At 49.1% G+C, this 21,099-nt stretch overlaps 1 protein-coding gene across 4 annotated transcripts in view; it reads right to left on the bottom strand.

Moving 5' to 3' along the window:
* Window positions 1-21,099, bottom strand: part of COL15A1 (collagen type XV alpha 1 chain) — a 111,265-nt gene that overhangs the window by 17,464 nt on the left and 72,702 nt on the right. For 2 of the 4 annotated variants that reach the window (XM_084990850.1, XM_084990841.1), the window contains exons 17-31: window positions 20,335-20,370; window positions 19,780-19,920; window positions 19,518-19,586; window positions 18,685-18,720; window positions 18,495-18,578; window positions 17,162-17,227; window positions 13,822-13,857; window positions 11,629-11,691; window positions 9,159-9,227; window positions 9,017-9,052; window positions 5,470-5,523; window positions 5,310-5,369; window positions 3,826-3,894; window positions 3,661-3,702; window positions 888-933 (exon numbers count right to left, since the gene is read on the bottom strand). In XM_084990850.1, coding sequence (XP_084846976.1) covers window positions 888-933; window positions 3,661-3,702; window positions 3,826-3,894; window positions 5,310-5,369; window positions 5,470-5,523; window positions 9,017-9,052; window positions 9,159-9,227; window positions 11,629-11,691; window positions 13,822-13,857; window positions 17,162-17,227; window positions 18,495-18,578; window positions 18,685-18,720; window positions 19,518-19,586; window positions 19,780-19,920; window positions 20,335-20,370 — 907 coding nt within the window. The remainder of the gene's footprint in view (window positions 1-887; window positions 934-3,660; window positions 3,703-3,825; window positions 3,895-5,309; window positions 5,370-5,469; window positions 5,524-9,016; window positions 9,053-9,158; window positions 9,228-11,628; window positions 11,692-13,821; window positions 13,858-17,161; window positions 17,228-18,494; window positions 18,579-18,684; window positions 18,721-19,517; window positions 19,587-19,779; window positions 19,921-20,334; window positions 20,371-21,099) is intronic. The other 2 variants (XM_084990864.1, XM_084990857.1) reach the window with 1 other exon arrangement.

Raw genomic sequence — 21,099 nt, 5'->3', positions numbered from 1 at the left:
TGAAGCCAGACACCATCAAGGAGACCCCCACCTGCAGGCTGGGGTGACAGACGAGCCAGAGGTCAGTATTGGGGTGGGGGTGGAAAGGCCTTCCCCTGTTTAAATGGTAAGTGTTCAGACTTGTCACAAAGGGCACACATGGTGTGACAGGGTGTGTGGGACGGGGGACCAGAGCTACTCCACGCCTGCAGGTTCCTATCTCCTGGCTGATCCTCCCTGATGCGTGGTAGATAAGCCCCCACAGGCCATGAACATGCTGTCATTTACTAATCAAAGCCAGACCAGCGTGTCTCACACTGTACTATTATGCATACACCTCAGTGGGAGCTTGTGAAAACTCAGCATCTGATCCAGCAGCTTTCCTGAGATGCTGCATTTCTAACAAGCTTCTGGGAGGTGCCGATAATGCTGGTCCAGGAATGCTCTGAAGCAAAGGCCTCCTGAGCTCCCCTGGCTGCCTTGCATTAGCTCTGGGCATATTGCATTATAACGACTTTTTAAAGTTTCATCCAACAGAGCTAAGGGCCTGGGCAACAGGAAGGGCAGCGGAGGCATCCTTCTCAGCCCAGAGTGTCGGGCAGCACCAGGCAAGGAGAAACCAGCGGTGAACACATTATGAACAAACCAGCACAGGAATGGACGAATAGAGTGCTGCCTGGTGGCTAGGAGGCTCGGCCAGCACATGCAGAATAGGCAGATGGATGACACACCCAAACACAGGGTCCCACAGCCTTGGTTCAGCTACCACCCCTCCCATCACAGGCACTCAGATCTTCCTGGCCACCTAGTCTACACCCAGCACTGCACAAATGGAAACCACTTCTGCAGAGCTATGAAGGTCAGGTAGATGTCCTAGAGAAACATAAAGTGAAGACAGGCGTGTGTACCATGGAAAGTGATGAGCTCCGAATTCCCAGGATGTGTGGTACCAACCTGGAGAGAGAGAGAAAGCCGAGGTCATACACCGCAACCCCTTTCATGGTGTTTGCTCACACAGGGAGGCACAGTCCTCTCTCCCCAGGGGGTGTGGCAGGAAGGGCAAGGTCATGGGATCAGGACTTCCTTGGCTGTTGGAGCCCCCCAAAGTCCTGTGCTCCTCAGCATCCCTCAAGGCAAGGCATCTCAGCCCTTCAGCATGGTGGCAGGGTGGGGGTGTACCCTGTAACTGAGATAGGGTGAGAACTACTGGCCAAAAAACTGCAGAGGGGAAGCCCAAAGCTTTAAGACAACAAGTCATGGCAGCATTGGTCTAGCCAACTATAAGCATTCTTGGCCTCCTTTCCGATCACCTAGGATCGATTCAAGTGAGAGGTAAAGCGTTCAGGCAAGTGATTCAAGCCACGAAGCTGGACCAGCCATTAGCCTTGCTACTGTGTGTAATCAAAGTTGAGCACGCTGAATAGGAGTTGATGGTAGGGACCATTAATAAAAGGGGGTTATCGCTAGATTGGGGGGCTATTCTGGACTTCCCACTAAGTGCTAGGGGTATGGAGTCCAAGCCATTCAAGATAATATTCCTTCATAGTTCATCTCCAGATTCCTGCATTTCTTTCCTTCTTTATCTATTAAAACAGAGCTACCTGCCGCCTTGCTTTTAATAGTCCACCTTCACCTTTTTCCCAGTATTAATATGCACAATCAAAATGATCCCTCTGACATCAGATCCTCCCACACTTTTGTCTTTTTTTTTTTTTTTGCTATTTCTTGGGCCACCGGCCTTCTCCAGAGCCACAGCAACGCAGGATCTGAGCCGCGTCTGCGACCTACACCACAGCTCAGGGCAACGCCGGATCGTTAACCCACTGGGCAAGGGCAGGGACCGAACCTGCAACCTCATGGTTCCTAGTCGGATTCGTTAACCACTGCAACACGACGGGAACTCCCCTCCCACACTTTTGAGTGGAGGGTCACAAGCTGCTCGGGGGTCACCAAGGGAAAATGGGGGATGGGATGGGAATCTACCAGGAAAAAACATTTCTAAGTTAAGGATAGCGCCGAGCTGCTCTCTTATAGCTAAGCTGATACATGTCCTCACTCCAGGGGTGAGCTATCAATTGTTAAGGTTATTTAGAAAGGGGCTGGAATTAGAAGGGGCTTGTGAAATGCTGGATGTGAAAAGAAGCATTTCTTTTTCAAGTGTCCATTTTGAGAGCTAGTCAAGAAATGTGCACGCCCCAGCCTGCATGGGGTCCAGCACGGTGTCAAAACCCAAAATGCTCTGAGCTCATCTTTGGCTTCTTGACTCCTAAAGGCCATGGACACTGCAAAGGGTCCTAGCACAGGCCATGTCATTGCCATAGCATTTTTACAACACTCTGTGGAGTTTTTCAAGTACTGTCCCGTGGTCTGTCCATTTGAAGCCCAAGATCATGTTTGCTGGGAGGGGCTTGGGGCACTAACTCACGGCAGGACCTGGCCTCTCTGGGTTGCAGTCTCCCCTTCTCTATGGTGGGAGGCACCCATCTCTCAGGAGGGTGCCTCCAGCACTGATACTCCAGGTTTCCCTTCAGGCCACTGATGTAAACATGACCTGGGTTGCTGCTGTCCTCACATAGCTCTGGGAGCCCGCCAGCCCCTTGGTCACCTTACACAGGTAGGTCCTGCCCTCTGCCTTCTGGGCCAGAGTTCCCAGGCCCTGGGCTGTAGACTTGGGTGTCTCAAAGTTTAGACATGGACAGATGTCTGGGCAAACACCCAGCCAAAGCACGTCATTTTAAAGCCTCTGACCCAAGCCTCATCACCACCCCAACAGGCATCAATTATAAACCCACTTCAAGCAATCTTTCTAAATTGTAATTTGCAAGCTCCCGAGAACAGAGGCCACGCCTGTCTGGTTCTCCTCTGTGTTCCCAGGGCCTCAGAGAGCACTTGGCACTCGGTGAGACCTCGATAAATATTTGTTGAGTGAATGAGAGAATAATTATGCACAGTTCTGTGACTAATGCCTTTGCGTGGGGAGAGGCCATCCTCCCTGGGTTTCCCCACAGAAACAGAACTCTCCTAATACAAGAGAAACCTTGGGGACGGTACCACTAACTAGTTGGGTGACCAGGCATGGGCCTGACCCCTTGGGGTCTCAGTGCCTGTACCTGCTGCCTGGTGGTCAGGAGGCCTGAGTGATGGTCCCAGCCCCATCAGCTCCATGACCTTGGACAGATCAAAGAGCTTGTCTGAGTCACACTTTGTTTCCTTGCTATAAAGGGAGAGAGAAAGTCCCTCCTCCCAGGGCTGTGTGCTGTGCAGTAATATGACAACTGAGAAAGGACAGTTATAGATTTTAGCCCAAAGCACCCAATGCAAAGAACACTGGTTAGATTGTTTTTCTATTCTCATTTGCATTTTAAGGGGTCTATTTACCTGGTTTTATAAAGCTCCAAGCATGAAGCTAACCTGCTAACAGGAAGCTAACAAAAGACACTGCTTTTGATTGCATTAAAAGAAACACTCTGTCGGCACATGTGCCTTTAGAAGACCCAGTATGTTCCAGTGCCATGATCTGCTATCTAGAAGCCTCGAGTCACTTAAGGGTCTCTACAGGCGACAGAAGACCTCAAAGAGGACACTGATGGACAGAAAGGGCTTAAGACAAAAACTCCTCTTCTCCCAGTTGTTTTCTGTGCCAAAGCCTGCTCTTTAAGGCAGTGACTATGTGCTACTTACTGGTGTTTTGCAGTGTGGCCGGACTGGTATAGGGAAGACCGCCTGTGGGAAGCGAGAACGAGAGGAGAGGAGAGGAATCAGGTCGCCTGACTCCAGCTTAGGCCAGTCTGGGGCTGATCCCCCCTCCCCCACAGAGGTGTCCCCCCCTCCCCACCCCCAACTTACTCCTTTGATGTTAATCACAGCTCCAGGTGGTCCTGGGGGGCCCGGAGGACCAGGTAAGCCAGGTGGGCCCTGAAGGAAGGAAAGAGAGGCCATTCCTCAGCCTGGCTCGTTGTGAGGGCAGAGGCGGCTGCAGGACACCTCTCCAGGGTTTGAGACACAGGGAGGAAAGGAGGTCTCTAAAGGCAGCTAACTCTTCCCCAGGTAGACCAGTCTCTTCCCAGGACTCGTCTACATCCATGGCCTCACTGCATCTTCACAATGACAGAGCAGTGTTATGGCTCGTTTTTGAACGGAGATAACGAGGGTCAGAGAGGGGAAGTGACCTGCTCGAGGTCACACAGCAATTCACAACAGAACAGAGACTGGAAGCCAGATTCTGACCCCAGAGCAGTGCGCAGCGGATACGGAGCCTGCCACCTGCAATGGCACATCCCTCGTATAGCGGCGTAGGTTGGGTGGGACCTTCCCACCATACGGTGACTGGGAGAGTCCCTCATAAATGTAACAGTGATCGCCAACTCTTGTTAGATGGCAGAGTCACTTTTAGAGCCAGGTCTTGCTCTGATGTTACAATGTTTTCCATGCCAAGCCTGGAGCCTAAACAGTAGGTGCAGCAGAAGGGGCGGGGGGGTGGTGTGTGTGGCTCTGATCACAGGTGAGAGACATCTGAGCCACGTGGACACACCACGTGATCACTCAGGTGGCGGCATCAGCATGTGCTGTACCTGCAGCCCCAGCAGGCTTGGCAAGCGTGAGTCAGGCCTGGTGATTCAGTACCACGGTATTTCTGGGCGTACAATGCAGAGACCCTGTGGTGCAAACAGAAGTGGCGACACGCTTCGAGCATTTGCAGGTCATTTACTTCTACAGACCCTAGTTTCCTCTTGTGTAAAAGAAGGACTCCGCAGAGTGTCTCTCAAGAGAGGTATTTTAAAGATTCAGAGCCTGTCCGCAAAAGCTCTTAGGAGTGTGGCCAGTACCCAGTAGCTGCTCAATAAACTCTGGCTTCCTCACTGCAGATACTGAACCCTGCTGATGCTCTGGTGTCTGCCACCCTGTGAGGCCCTGCCTGCACCCCTGATCGACCTTCCACATTCTCTCACAAATGCTCACGGAGCCCCTAACAACATAAGAACCCCCAGGGAAGACAGGAAATGACCCCAAGCAGAAGACCTGAGTGTGAAACCAGACTTCTTGAGGCAATGCTCAGGTGGCATTCTCCCGCTCGCCCTCTGGGGTCTGATGGGGAAGCTCCTGCTCCACGATGGTGGATTCGGAAGCAGAGACCCACCTGAGGGCAAGCCGAGGACAGGGCTGGGATAGAGGATCTTTGGAAGTGGCAGCAGAGGAAGAAGAACACCCCTGAGCATCCGACCATGAGCTCTGCTCCCCGGACGCGGCACTCTCCCAGCCCTGCTCTGGACACTGGCCTCAGGGCCTGTCCCCAGCTTGGCATGGGGCGGGGGCCCCAGCGTGGCACTCACCGGCATCATGACTCCTCGATCTCCTTTGGCACCTTTGAGACCATTCAGTCCTGGGCGACCCTGAAACCCACGGGAGACACCTTAGCGAACCCACCACCAGCAGGTCCGACCAGCCCTCGTGTCCTCCTTCACATGCTGCCTAGGGAACCCCCAAACCTACAGGTCGTCCGGGGAGGCCAAATTCTCCTTTGTGTCCTGGTGGTCCTTTGGGCCCCTGGAGGCAAAGCAAATACCAGATTAGGAAGAGAAAATGGAAATTGACAGAACATTGTTCATCAACTATAGTTTAATAAAAAAAAACAAAAACAAAAACAAAAACAAAAAAACACCTGCTGCATAGCATAGGGAACTATATCCAAACACTTGTGATAAAACATAATGGAAGATGATAGGAAAAAAGAATGTGTATATATATATATATACATACATATGACCGGGTCCCTTTGCCATACAGCAGAAACTGACACAACATTGTAAATCAACTATACCTTAAAAAATTTTTTAGAAGGGGAGGGACTGGGAGCTTGGGGTTAACAGATGCAGACTGTTGCCTTTGGGATGGATTAGCAATGGGAGCCCACTGTGTAGCACTGAGAACCCTGTCCAGTCACTTATGATGGAACATGTAATGTGAGAAAAAAGAATGTATACGTGTATGTGTAACTGGGTCACCGTGCTGTACAGTAGAAATAATAATAATAATAAAGGTTAAAAAAAATGATTAAAAATAGAGAAAATGCTGCATGACGTCACTTATACATAGAATCAAAAAAAAAAGCCAAACTTGTGAAAACAGAGAGTAAAATGGTAGCTACCAGGGACAGGAGGGTGAGAATAGGTGAGGTGTGGTTTAAAGTACAAACTTGCAACAAGTAGACAGCTTGGTCCAGAGGCCTAAGGCGCAGTATAGTGACTGTGGACAATAATACAGTATTGTAGTCCTCGAACCTGCTAAGAGACTAGATCGCATTTATTCCAGCCACAAAAAAAGAAAAGATAATTATGTGATGCGAGAGCTGCTATGTCTACAATGGCAATCGTATCACAATATATAAAGGTCTCAAATCAACACACACACCTTAAACATATATGATGCTGTTTGTCCAGTACATTTCAATTAGAAAAGAAAGAGAAGCTCGAGGCCAGGGAGATGGGTGGGGAGTCAGGGTGGTGTCCAGCCCCCCATCGTGGGCAGTGGTGACAAAGAACCGCTGATAGGAGAATGGAGGGCAAGGAGAAGTTATGAAGTGTCCACCTGCCTGGCCTCTTTGCTCTCAGCTGGACCCACTTGCTCAACCCTTCCAGCAGGCTCTACCCGACCCCAGATGCAGGACTCAACCCTCTCCGCCAATCAGGGCTCACCAAGAAGCAAGAGGTCAGTAGCTCTGGGCCTCAGATCCCAGGTGGCCGTGTGCTGGGCCAGCTCAGAACACGTGTGGACCTTTGTGCCAGGGCCTCTGTCCTAAGGTTCTCCATGTCCACTGGTGGAACCCTGCAGGCCTGCCTCACTCCTCATGGCAGCCCAGCCTGGCCACCTGCTCCAGGATGTGGTTCCTGCCTTGCTTCCACCTGTCCCTATGGACCAGAGTCTTGGCCTAGCACCCCAGTTCTCCAGATAAGTCCCTGACCCATGGACCCCACTGAAGTGTTGGCTTTCTATATCCAGAGGCTCCCAGAGTCAGTGCTGTGTTCCAGCCTCCTGCAGGAACCCTCACGCCTCCCAATGTCTGGGATACATTCAATGCACTACCACTTCCCAGAACAAGCTCTGCCTCCAGCCCACACCTGCCCTTTCCTGTAGCTGAGTCGTCCTGCTTCCAGAGAAAGGACTGGTGTAAGCCTGGGGCCCATCAAGTCCCTTCTTCCTGCTCCATTAACATATATAGCCAGGCCTAAACAAATGGCAAATAGAGACTGTTGAGACAGGCTCTGTATTTAAAGTACTCAGCACAGTGACTCTTAGAAAAAGAAAAAGCAAGGAGTTAACAGGGCCTAAGCCATGTGGTAGTAGGTCCCAGTGCAGGGCCTCTCAGACCGCAGGTGCATGGGAGAGGCATGTGGATCTTGTCAAAATGCAGATCCAGTAGATCCTGGGTGGGGTCCAAGGCTTTGCTTTTCCAACCAACTCCCAGGTGAGTCCTTGGACACCCTTTGAGTAATAAGGCTCTGGTGGATTTGTAAAGGAGTTGTAAGCTATGCTAGTCATGAGGGCCACAAATAGCCCATATGGTGCCTTATGCAAATTAGAAGAAGGGGCCCCTTTACTGTCTGTGCTTGGCAAGCTATGCTCAGCTGGGCTATGGGGAACCCTGGCCATATTTGGCAGTCTGCCAGCCACCACTGCTAACAATTAGTATTTCCCACTGTGTAAGACGTTAGGAAGTGGTTAAACAGCGGTTATCACAAGACTCTCTCAGTCTGCCCTAGCCTTTGGCAAGGGCCAAGCACACCTCTCCAGGGTATCCATTCTGCCTGACTTATGGGACCCAAGCCCTTGGAAGGTCCTTTGAAGGATACACCTTGGAGATTACAGGCCAGGCATCAAGGACCCGTGTCTGTTAGAGCAGTGGGAGGGCCTTTCTCCCTAGGCCTGCAATCCAGCTTCCAACAAACTTCACATTGAAACCTCCAGGTGCAACACTCCAGCCCCAAATGTTTCAGAGAAATCAAAGTCTTAATTGGAGGCAGTGAAGTGTGCTGGGAAAAACCTGGACACAGAGTCTGACAGGCTGGGTTTCAATCCCTGCTGTGCCCCTAACAAGCTGTGTGGCAGTGGGCAAGTTACTTAACCTCTTTGACCTTGGCCTCCTGGTCTATAAGATGAGGGTCCTAACATTCACCTCTTAGGGTGGTAAAAATGAAATGAGATGATCTGTGTTGAAGCATCCTTGTCTGACTCACAGTGGATGTTCTACACATGAATTCTCTCTGTTCTTTGGGAGAGAAATATAGGACAGGGAAGTTTAGGGTTCATCTGGAGAGAATTGGTAGCTTAAAAACTATTTGGCAGCCTAAATAAGTTACAGAGTCCAGGAGCAGTAGAGCTAGAATGGCCCTATCATATTGTCTAGTACTCATTCAATACCCTCACTCACGGTTGGGAAAATAGAAGCCCAGGGAGAGAAGAGGACGTGTTCAAGGAGTAGCAGATCCAGGACCAGAAGCCCCAAAGCCCAGGTTCCCTGGACAATGCAATCTCTAGCTGGCAAGACCCATGGTCTCACCACCGTCCGTGTCTCCTCTCCTTCCTCGACACACAGCAAAACCTCATCTCTTTCCCCCACTCCTGCCCCCCAGGCATCAGTGGTCTAGCCAGTAGAACATGCTGGCAGTGGAGTTTATCATCTTCCATGGTCTCTTCTCCCTCCCTCCCCAACTTCGGCTACCAGCTGGAAGAGGCTAGTGTGGTCTTGAATCCTCCAGATGGCAGAGTCACAGGACATAAGCATCCTGGGTCCTTGAGTCACTGCCTGGAGGGGGGATGCCCAACTGGGAACCACCACAGTGGACTTTGCAAGTGTGAGAACTAAGCTGCTACTGGGCTAAACCACTGAGATTTTCATTTAATTGCAGTTAGCCTACCCTAACACACTCTTTTTGCCACATCCTTTTTATTTTCACAACTGGGAGAGCTCTGTCTAGTTGAGCCAAAATATGATAAATGCTTCAAACCCTAGTCCAGACGCAGCTGAGAGACCCTGGCTTACCATTGGTCCCGGGGCTCCATGCTCTCCAGGTTCACCCTAAAACAGAAAGACACGGGCTTGTCACTCAGATAACAGTGTGCGGCAGAAACAAGGATGGGCAGTGAAGCAGATGTGTGCCTCTGGGGTCCAGTGACATAGTTACCTTTTTGCCTCTCAGCCTTTCCAGAGGAACATCCCCCGTCAGGATGGCACCTGGCTCTCCCTTCTCGCCCTGCAATTCAGAGAACCTTTCAATGAAGCCAGGCCTCCACCTTACTGCCTATCCAGAGGTGTAGGCATCCTATTGCCATGGTTTCTCTGGCCTTCATCCGACCTCCAACCCCACTGCCCTGACATGACCTCTTTCTAGAGTATTACAACGGCCTCCTAAGCCAGTAAAGGTTTTCTGGACTGTTCCCTCAATACACTATGAGAGTCACTGTCTGAAAGCACAGGCTGGGGTCCTACAAGCCCCTCCAGGGCTCCTGCTGCTGCCAGATGGGCATTGCCACTCTCCATCCTCCAGGAACCAGCCCCAACAGTGTCCTTCCCACCTTTGGCCACGTGGCTCCACCCCGGGAACATCTGACTCCTAATATATTCAGTGTCAAGATTTCCTAATGACTCAACTTGAGATCTTTTCCTGCCCAGAATCCTTATTCTTTTCAAACATTTGAAATTGGGAAAGAGATGAGCATGAAGAGTGCAGGCCTCTCTCAACACAGGGGCCCTGAGTCTCCATGTAGAACTTGGCCTTCAAACTCTGGGTTCCTGTGCAAGCACTTACTTGATCAAATTTATCTTAGTTGCTGGGAAACAGGGGAGATGAGGAGACTGGTGGCGGGGACAGAGGATGCTGTCCCCAATCCTGTCCTCAGCAGGGCTATCTATTATCCCAGGAAGCTTCCAAGAAGATATGTGCCCAGAGAAAGGTCCAGGAAGAGAAACTACTCAAGGCTCTGGCCTCAAACTTCAGTGCGAGCCCCTGGGGAGCTGGGCTGGACCACATGTAAGTCTCCCTTCAATAGGGCTGGAAGCAGCTCGGGCAGTGGCGCCAAAGCAAGCATAGTAGCCTCTTTTCTCCAATCCCCTAAGCCCACCCGTGATATTTGGATCTTACCACTCCGCGGGTGAGGAGAAGTGGTCCTGCACATGCCAGCAGCAAGAGGAAGCAAGCATAAAAGCATCAGAGGCAGAGCAAGAGAAAGCACATTTGCTGTAAGCATTGGAACAGAGCCTGGGTGCCCACCCCCAGTTTTCAAGGTGGCAGGGCATGAGGGGCAGGGATGGCACGTAGGTCCTTCTAGATGTACCTGACCTTGTCACATAGGAAACAGAGTGTTTAAAGTAAAGAGCCACTCTTGCTGGACTGGGCCTCCTCCCAAGTCAGAGCTGCGCTGGCCCTACCTCATCTCTGTAGGCCCGTGGAAGCAAAAGGCATCCCAAGACATCACCCCACGTAGTGCCAAACTTAAACCCCTTTACTCAGCACACCGAACCCTCCACCCCCTGGAACTGTGGTCCAGCAGACACTGGAGACTCCCCTTCCTTGGGGCTCAGATGGAAGAAGGAAAGACAGCAGCCCACACTCCCTCCTCTTAGCAACACATCTGCCCTCCTTGACTCCCCAAGGTGGGCTCAGGGGTTGCTCCTGCTGGATTTGTACAGACCTCCATGACAGCAATGGCCATGCTTTCTGCCGGCTCTCTATATATCTGTTCCTCACCCCTAGTGCCTAGGAGGGTAAACTGGCTGGCACGACTTAGGGAATGGAGGTTAAGATGGATAAGCACATAAATCGATGGATGAATAAATGAATCCAATCCAGAGTTTCTGCAACCTGTGTGTAGATGTCGCTCTCCCCTCATCTACAAAAACCATCTGGGAAGCTAATTCTAGGAGGCAACTGGGGAAAGGTAGAAAGGTCATGTTCATGCCCTTAGAATTCTCAGGAAATGCTGTTCATGCTAAATATGTCTTCCAAAAATTCTAGATCAAGACTGGCATCCTACTGCAGAATGTCCCATCTTATTATAATAATACTAATAACTTAATAAGATAATAATAATTTCTAAACATTAGCATTCATCATATTCATTACTTATACCTTCTTTCATCCAACAAATGTTTCCAGAGCCATTCGTGTACCAGGCTAAGTACTGGAGCTACAGAAAAGGAAGTGGATGTGCCTGCCCTCGGGGAGCTCATACCTAATGGGGGTGCCCTGCACAAGGCCAGACAGAGTACAGCACAGGTAGGAACAGCATTCAAGCAAGTTGAAGGTCAACTTCTCTTTCCAAACAATGATGGAAACCTATTTCTCCACCCACCCCACCTGCGCCCTGGAGGAACCTGGAGATTATGAAAGTTAGCAGCTGCGAAGTGACTGTTCCTAGATGCGGAGTTTCTGCTGGCATGATGAAAATGTTCTAGCATTAGGTAGAGGAGATGGCTGCACAACCTTGCAAATGTTCTAAAAAAAAATCACTGGATTTTGCAACTGAGAGGGGTGGATTTCATGGTATGTGAATTTTATCTTATTTTTTTTTAAGTTAATAGCTACTTTCAGCCCATTTGAAATATTTAGCAGCTCCTAGAGCACAATTCCACCCCGACGCCTAGACTCCTCTTACCTGTTCTCCTTTTAGTCCTGGAAAGCCAGGCACGCCAGTGTCACCCTTTGGTCCTCTGGGGCCCTGGAAGGAATCATTGGAGAGTATTTGGTTGTTAAGGTTCAAATGCTTTAACGAAATGGAGGGCTTCTTCTTCCGAAAAGTAAAAGAACACAGAATGCCAGTGGAAGTCATATTTAGTTGTTATGTTTTCTGATTTTAAGTGCTCTAAGGTTGTGGTCTGGAGGAAAGAAGACAGCACTGAGGGTCAGGAGGCCTGGAGTCCCTTTCCCCTCTGAGCTGTAGTTTTCTCTAATAGGCACCACTGAAACTGCCTGGTCCTGCTGCCTGTGCGCTCCTGGGTCCTCAGGGCCTTCCTGCAGCCTGCCTCCCCCACCGTTCACCCTCCCTGACTCCAGCCCCTTCTCTGGCTCCCTACTACCTATGGGATGGCATCCAAACACCCTAGCCTGACACCCAAATCCACCCAGCCTCAGCACCGCATCTTCACTCTCACTGCCCCACCATGGGTGAGCCTTTCCCCTTAACCTCGCTGCACCCTCCATGTCCCCGCTGCTGTCTCCAAGCTTCTGTTCATGCCATTCCCTGTGCAGAACCAAAATCTGCACACCCGGTCAGAGGTGACCTCGTCTCAACTCCCACAGACACTTGATCCTGTGACAATGACTCACACAGCCAGACATCTGCCCCCGAAAAAGACTTTCAACACTCTATTGCAATTTAGCTTTTCACAATTCCCTGTCTTGCCTTTGGGGTTAACTTGGTGGCCTTCAAATATTTGTTATCATTATTTTTTTTTAGCAGTGCAGCTCTTTTCATTCCCTTTTTTTCAAGTAAAATCTTCACAAAAGCACAACATATAAAATATGTCAAGTGAAGCCTCATCGGCTGCCTGAATCCCACCTCTTTGGCCCCTCCTTACGGCTGAAGTGACCCCGAAGGCTCTTCTCAGTAGCCTGGGGCTCCCTGCTCCCTTGGAAACACAGAGCCACTCATTTAGAGGAAAATATGTCTGGGACACACTCTGGTTTTAGAGCAGAGCCGGGGCTGGAGCTCAGAGGTCTGGCCTCTTCTCTTCCTGAGAGGTCTTCTCCGTGACTGCCATTCTCTCCTTTGTTTTTTTAATGTCTAGTTCCGAGGTATTTTTAGTGTCAACACAGGATATACTCTTTACAGACATGTAAAAATTCAGAAAGATATATAAAAAAATAGGAGTTCCTGTCGTGGCTCTGTGGTTAACGAACCCTACTAGCATCCATGAGGATGCATAACCCTCGCTCAGTGGGTTAAGGGTCTGGCGTTGCCGTGAGCTGTGGGGTAGGTTGCAGGCGCGGCTCAGATCCTGCATTACTTAGATCCCTAGCCTGGGGAACTCCATATGCCGTGGCCCTCAAAAGACAAAATAAATAAATAAATAAAATATAAAATATAAAATAAATAAATGAAATAAAATAAAATAGAAAAAGAAATCAACTTCAATCCTATCATCAAGAACAAATTTCTAATGCATATCTGAGAAATCTCCTTCATTTATTCTGGAAGCAAAGCAGGTCACTGTTGGCCTTAGATCTTTCAGAGCGGCAATGTCTTGGAGAAATTGTGCAGATTTCACTCTGGAGCCTTAGCTTCAACGCAGGGTCAGACTTTTAAGCAAAACAATCACCTTCTACACAGAAATGCATTTCCCCTTCCAGAGCGGAAGCCCCACAGTGCGGTGCACCTAGACTGTTAACTCTGGGACTTCTAGGCTAAGATCCCCCTTTCTCCATCATCTGTGACCACCATCCTCTCTCTCCAGGAACTTCCTCGGCTTGGACTGGATCTACTTGAAGTGCTTGACTCATCCACTTGCCTTCACAGGAAGCCAACCACTGGCTCCAGCTCTGGCTCCAGCTGGCCCTAGGCTAGAAGGAGATGAGCAAGGCACGACTCTCTGCAAGCTGGTCACAGCACAGCCAAGGTCAAAGAACAAGGGCACAACTAACAGTTATTTAAGGCGGAAACGAAAGACAGTAGAGGTGAAACTAAACCCCTATGGGACTTGAGGGAAGGAAAGATCACTTCACGTGGAAGCAGCAAGGGAAGGCTACATGAACAAGATGCTGCTACAGCTCAGCCATGCAGATGGAAAAGAACAGCATTCCAGGTGGAAGGAACAGAATGCACACAACCACAGGGCACAGAGGTACTTACGGGAAATCCTGGCAGCCCAGGGATGCCCTCCGGGCCCTGTGACACAGCAAAGACAAAGCAGGTGGGTCATGAGCAGCATTTCCAAACCAGCAGAAAAGCTGCATCTCAGGGGCCCACTCCCCCCAGCACATTCCAAAGGCCCAAATGTGTTCCCACATAGCGAGGCTTATGATCCACTTTGTAGAGGGGATGCCAAGGCCCTGGGAGGAGAAGGAACCATGCAGTCATAGAGCTAGTTAGCAAAGGGCCAGAAACAGTGCCCCCGTTGCCCTGGGCCAGGCCTCTCTGCACTGTAAGTGCCAGCCTCCTCCTCTGTGAAATCACTCAGCATCAGAAACCTCCTGGGTAACGAACACGAAGATGCTCAACCTCCATCCATATTCTCGGAAAGTAAGTTCCTAAACTCTGAGGAGTGTGCTGGGGTATTTGGGGATGGACGTGGGGGCAGTTGGTGAGACTCAGGAGTGTGCTGGGGTATTTGGGGATGGACGTGGGGGCAGTTGGTGAGACTCAGTTCTTTCCCCTCTGTAGGAGTGAGAATTTTAAAGGGCCAGTATTTATTTATTTATTTATTTATTTATTTATCTTTTTAGGGTGGCACCCATGGCATATGAAGGTTCCCAGGCTAAGGGTTGAATCAGAGCTATAACTGACAGCCTACACCACAGCCACAGCAATGCCAGATTCGAGCTGTGTCTGTGATACAGTTCTAGGCAATGCTGGATCCTTAACCCACTGAGCGAGGCTAGGGATCGAACCTGCATCCTCATGGATACTAGTCAGATTCGTTTCCACTGAGCCACGACAGGAACTCAGGGCCAGCCATTTTAAAGACCCTGGGGGACAGCAACTGTGGTTCACTCCACACGGGGCCAGGACTCTTGGTCTAGAAAGCCCAGATCCTTACATACCTGTTAAAGGGGTAGGAGTTCGGCAGAATATATATACAGAGAGAGAACTGGACGGTAACAAGTTTCTCAACACACTGCACAATCATCCCTCAGAATCTGAGCGGTATTTGTTCCAGGACCCACACAGATACCAAAACCCACAGATGCTCAGTCCCTTATATAACATGAGACAGTGTTTGCATATAAGCTACATAATCTTCCATATACTTTAAATCACCTCTAGATTATTTGTAATACCTAATACAATGTAAACGCTATATAAATAGTTGTAAATGCTATGTAAACAACTGCCAGCACACAGCAAATTCATTTTACTTTTTAAGAATTTCTAGTTTTTTCAATATTTTCTACCTGAGGTTGGTTGTATATATACACATGCACATACACGTGTGTATGTGTATAGATGGGTGTGTGTATATACATGTACACACATATATACACTGTATATATATCTATATAAAGGACATATATCTGTATACATACATACATACGCATACATTATATACAGTGTACATATAGTGGAGTAGAAAAGCATAATGGTGCTGCTGGGAAGGAAGTGCCTCTGAGGAGGAAAATCTTTTTTTTTTTTTTTTTTTTTTTTTGTCTTTTTGCTATTTCTTAGGGCCGCTCCCGCAGCATATGGAGGTTCCCAGGCTAGGGGTCGAATCGGACCTGCAGCCACTGGCCCACGCCAGAGCCACAGCAACGTGGGATCCGAGCCACGTCTGTGACCTACACCACAGCTCACGGCAACGCCGGATCGTTAACCCACTGAGCAAGGGCAGGGATCGAACACGCAACCTCATGGTTCCTAGTCAGATTCTTTAACCACTGCGCCACGACAGGAACTCCTGAGGAGGAAAATCTTAAGCATCCATTTGGGATGAAGGGGACACGTGAGGGTCTGGATTTGCCAAAGAGGAGTAAAGAGATTGGGAAGGAAAGAAGATTCTTGGGGTGGGGAAGAAAGAGAAAGGATGGAGGCAGACAAAGCCCAAGGACTCTTTGAACAGAGATGCTGATTCTTAGCTCTTAGGCTGATGCATTTTGCTTTAGAATCAAGCCACCTAACCCTCTAAACCTCCAATAGTTTGGGGGAAAATCTTTGTGAAATGACTTTCTTTCTTTCTTTTTTCTTTTTTTTCTTTTTTTGTCTTTTTAGGGCCACATCCATGGCACAAGGAAGTTCCCAGGCTAGGGGCTGAATCAGAGCTGTAGCTGCTGGCCTACATCACAGCCACAGCAATGAGAGATCCAAGCCATGTCTGCAACCTACACTGCAGTTCATGGCAACGCCGGATCCTTAACCCACTGATCGAGGCCAGAGATTGAACCCTTGTCCTCATGGATGCTAGTCAGGTTCATTACCACTAAGCCACAATGAGAACTCCAGGGAAATAACTTTTGCTTGATTTTTGGGGTGTTTTGGAGGATTTAGTAGAAATCAAGGAGAGGGAGCCCCACTGGATATAGGACAGAAGAAACAGAGAAACAACCCACCAACAGAAGCCACTCAGCAGAAGGAGATCCTGGCTCAAGAGGAACCTCCCAGATACCTGCAGAAGCCTTGGGGAAGAACACTGAATTTCCCCCAGGAGTGGATGGCAGGGCCAACCTCACTGGGGACTGCGGGGGCAGGTGGCCCAGTAGACATTTGGATGGCACAGCTGTGGAGTCAACCTCTCTGTCGGCTTCCACAGAGAGCCACTGTTTGTAAAGCAGTTTCTCCTCCATCACCTCTTATAAGCTGCCCCAAAGGCTGGTGAGATGTTATCCGAGAGGATCAGAGACTCAGAGTGGTGGACAGCAGAGATGGAGAAAGAACCCCAAGGCTCCTAAGGCTGGTGCTCTTTCCTCTCCCTCCAGCTGTCACCTACAGATGTGGAAGATGCAACAGGGATTCACAGCACAGGCTGCAGGAGGAAGCTTCCTCTTAGGTCCTGTTGTGTCGTGGACAGACTCTGTGGGCTTGCAGAAATAATGTAGCTTCTCTGTGTGTTCCTGATCTCAAAAATGGGGCTGGAGAGACTGAAGCCAGTCCCTTTCCCTCCTCGTGCACCAGCTTGCCCATTAGTACAAGCATAGGTCTCTCTAGGCTCCTCCTACACTGGAAAATGAGATCGTGTAAATACAGGCCCAAAGCGTTGCTCAGGCATCCATCAATTTGTTACTTATGATTCTCTGATTTCCATTACCGCCCGCTTCTGGGGCAAGGGACTGGAAGCTTCCACCGCATTGGACAAAACGCTCTGCGTGATCAAATGAATGCTACAGCAACTTCTCGGAAATGCAAAGTTCTCTTTCCATTTTACTTTGATACACCCTAGCTCTATGCTGCATGAGCTCAAAGGATTCCAAACCGACCCAACTTAGTTTCACCTGGGCCGTGTGGGTAGGACCCTCCCTCTAGGGCAGCTGCGGATACATACCGGAGGCCCCACGAGCTCAGGAATGTCCGAGAGATTCATGAATCCATGGGTGATGTTGATCAAAGACTAAAAAGAGGAAAACCAGACAATGAGACAGAGGGTGGCATGTGTTCCACTTTGTTTCTGGCAGTGAAGCTTTAACTGAAGTCACCCAGCATGGCAGACACACACCCTACCTACTGCCAACACACCCCCCGCCCTCTTCTCACACCACAGCCCTGAGCTGCCTTAGCACTTTTCTCTCTTGCTTAACCTTAAAATGGCACAATATAGGAATGCTTTTTTTTTTTTTACAATTTTAAATATATTTTAAAAATATTATAAGATATATAAATATTAAATAATATATATTTAGTATACATATACTCACAAAAAAGTGTCATTGGTATGTGTGTGTGTTTATTTGATATATAAATGGCATCAGGCTGTATGTATTATTCTTCAACTTGCTTCTTTTGCTTAATCATATAGTATGCAGGTCTTTCCACGTCAAATTTTTGGTTACAAACATTTTTTAATTGTAATAGACTGCCAAAGAGATGTCTAAAGGGACTGTACAACTCACACTTCCAATGACATATATGAGATTAACTGTTTCACCACCCCCTTACCTACACTTGATAATTTTTAATCATGTACTTAAAAAAAAAAAAAAAAAACCTCTGGTCATTTTTTTCCAGTTATTTGGGACTTTTTGTCTTTCTGTTATTACCAGTATAACCTCATTTCTCTCAGAGGGGGCAAAATTTTTCATAAATGTGCTGTTCTAATAATTCAGGGGGATGGCCATCAGGTCCCAGCCTGCAGCCCCATCTTCTCTACAAATTTCTATCACTTTCCACCCACCCCCATGCCCATCAGCTCCCCGAGACTTGAACACACCCGTACTTTCCTATTCAGGACTTTCCATGCTTTGGCTCAGAGTGTCCTGTCCTCCCTGCTTACCTGGTAAAATCCTTCTTAGCTTTATAAGTCCCTGCTCAAAGACACTTCTTCCAGAAAGTCTCCCTTGATTTCTCATGTCCTAAACCATCTTTCCTCCCTGGTTCTCCCACTTATGTTCCTTGCCTCTTGGTACACATTACACCTGTTCTCCTGTGATGCTGCCAACCAGAAGAGAGTGTTCCAGAAACACTGTGTGAGACAATAGTGGCACCAGGGCAGGAACAGACAGGTGGGCCATGTTGGCGGGAAGAAACTCCAACAGCAGATGCCAGCTACAAGCCCCTTGCATACCCAGCAGCCCTGAAGGCCCTGAAGTTGTGGTCAAACTTCTGTCCCCTTTAGCAAAGGCAGGAAACACACAGCCACACTCTGACCTGGTGATACTCACACTAGACAAGACTTCAATGCGCCCTGGTGGTCCCCTGGGGCCAGGGGGTCCCACAATGCTGGCTCCATCCATCCCTCTTTCGCCCTGGATACAGCAGTGAGAGTGGGGAAAAAAGTCACTGTATGTGGTTAATACTCCTAGAACCAGGCTGGAAATTTCTCCCACCCTCACCTCAGATCTGTGACCTCACCTTGGGTCCCTGGTCTCCTTTTTCTCCTTTGGGGCCCTGGCAAAACAAGCAAACAAATATTCTTTGGGTTTTTATATTCACTTTGCTCACTCTCCATCTATCCTTCCATCTTGCCATCTCTCTCTAAGCTTTCACATGGATATTTGTCCCAGATGATTGGAGCAAAAGACGAGGGGCAAATTCACCTTCCAGGGTCAGAGGAAGGAACATCCCACAGAGAGTAAGAGGAACAGAGGTAGCATGGAGTGAGTGTCCTCTTGACCTTGAACCTCAGAGCCCTCTGCATCTGGGGCATGGGGAAAGGTCTTCTTATTTAATCCAGGAGAGGGCTAAGATGCTCCCCTCTGAGAGGCTCAGCTCCTCCTGCATTGGTGTAGGTACCACTTGATGAAGACCATGAGATTCTGGGGATTGGTCCTCTTGAGAGCAGATGTCATAGCGGGAGATGGACAGCACTTCCACAGGGGTAGATGTAGTGTTGAGGGGTATCTGTCAGGAGCATGGGATTTAGAAATGGGGCAAAGCGTGAATCCTGAATGGGCAGCAGGAAGAAGGCAATGAAGGGAGATGCTCGATGGTAAGGGATTGGGGGAGAAAAAGAGAGATACTGAGTAAGTTTTCCCACATGATGTTTTGTGCAAAACCTCTATGCTGCTCCTTAAAGAAACAAGCTGTAAAGAGCACCTGGTCTCCCCACCACACAGCTGGAAGCCGACAGCACAGAGAAGGTCAATTATTGAAAGCACCAGAGCCAGGATGGCACCCCACAGCTTCCTCACACCAGGGTGACAGCATAACAATCCTCAAGATGAAGGTTTCAAAAGTCAACCTACAACTGAAGCCACTGGTCCAGAGATTCTGGGTTCATGTAGCAGCCTGATGCTTCCAGAGCCTTCGGTGTCCTAGGGGAAGGAAGAAGAATGAGAAGGCCAGTTTCAATTCCCGGGCACCTCCATGTGCCAGGTGTGGTGCTGGGAGCCAGGGCTCAGTGGGGAATCAGCACTGCCTTGGCCCTTGGACCCACATTCAGTCAGCTGGCTTTCCCAGCATGCCTCAGCACACACTGTTCTTGAACCACAGAACGGGGGAAAGTACCTCAAAGCCCTGTCCCATCGCACATCCAGGGCCTGGGGGCCCAGGGGGTCCAGGAGGCCCTGGGGGTCCCATGACCCCAGGAGTGCCAACTTGTCCATTTTTCCCTGGGGGTCCTGGTAAGCCTCTGCTGCCGGGATCACCCTGTAAAGAAGAGGAAAGGCTGATTATCCGGCCCTGGGTTCACTCATGGAAGGAATAACATTCACACCTGTGAACATCATTCTTTGAAAATTAATCAGGTTGATGGATTCTCTGATGGGCACTGCTTAATGGTACAGAAACAGCCATCTTGCCAATTGGCATTTCACTTGGCATTAAGATGATTCACTCACTCACTGAATGCATTTGAGGGGAGAGAGTGAGAAAGGAGAAAACGTGGTGGGTTTTTTCCTCCCCTCAGCTCCAGCTCTCCTGCCTTCCCCAAAGCTCCTTCCAGATGTGTTTCTCTCTGCTCCTTGACATGTATATGTTCAATATGCTAGCCCAACAGGTCAATTATACTAAATCCAGAGAGAAGGGAGGAACGGGCCAAAGTTTTTCATTTTCTTTTTTTACCTTTTCACCAACTGAGCCATCAGGTCCTCTTGCTCCCTAAAAAAAATAGGGACCAATTAACATATATTCCATTGGGTACGTTCAGAAAAAAATGCAGAATTACAGAGTCTTAAGTAATACAACATTAAAATGGGACTCTTTCTGCTCAGTTTTGGCTGATGTTGCAAAGCTGAGCCCATTACAGTAGTTGTCAGTTTGCTAAAAGCTGGCAAAGCCCATTCTTCAACTATTAGCTCATTACCTAGCTCAAGAGTGAAAAGGAGAAGCTGAAGATGAAGCAGGGAGAGACTGTAGAGGAAGAATTCCCTTGGAGAGTTGTCTGTGTACTGGGTGGGCGTGGTTCCTACCCTGCCCAGATGGAAGTGAAGAGGTGCTTTCCCTCCTTGAAGCCAAGGGAAGGGGTTTTAAGACCTTGATGTGCCTTCCTGAGGCTTTTGGAGATATGTGACATGATAGCTGTCTCTCCTAGAAAAATCTAAAGTCCAAAAGCTGGTTGCAGCAGCCCTAGAATGGGAGGGGGGGTTGCTCTAAAGCAGGGTGACCATCCACTCCCAAGAGGGACCACAGCACAGGTTTCCTGCAGGGTTAGATGTGGATCCCACAGAAAGAAGCCAGCTGCGAGGTCAGAGCAGAGGCGAGGACCAACAGGGGCTGATGGTCAGGAGTGGTCAGCCACAGGGACAGTGCCCTACACCAGGGGACAATAAGTTGGGGGCCTGCTTCTGGAGAATCTTCAAGGAAACCAAAGAGAAGAAGCCAGCAATT

This window comes from Sus scrofa, chromosome 1, assembly GCF_054392235.1.
Source record: "Sus scrofa isolate SSC_HxYL_T2T_F1_AM1 chromosome 1, Sscrofa_HxYL_maternal_Yorkshire_Landrace_v2.0, whole genome shotgun sequence".
Taxonomy (NCBI): domain Eukaryota; kingdom Metazoa; phylum Chordata; class Mammalia; order Artiodactyla; family Suidae; genus Sus; species Sus scrofa.
Note: the sequence above shows the minus strand (reverse complement) of the source record. Positions and strands in the feature narration are given on the sequence as shown.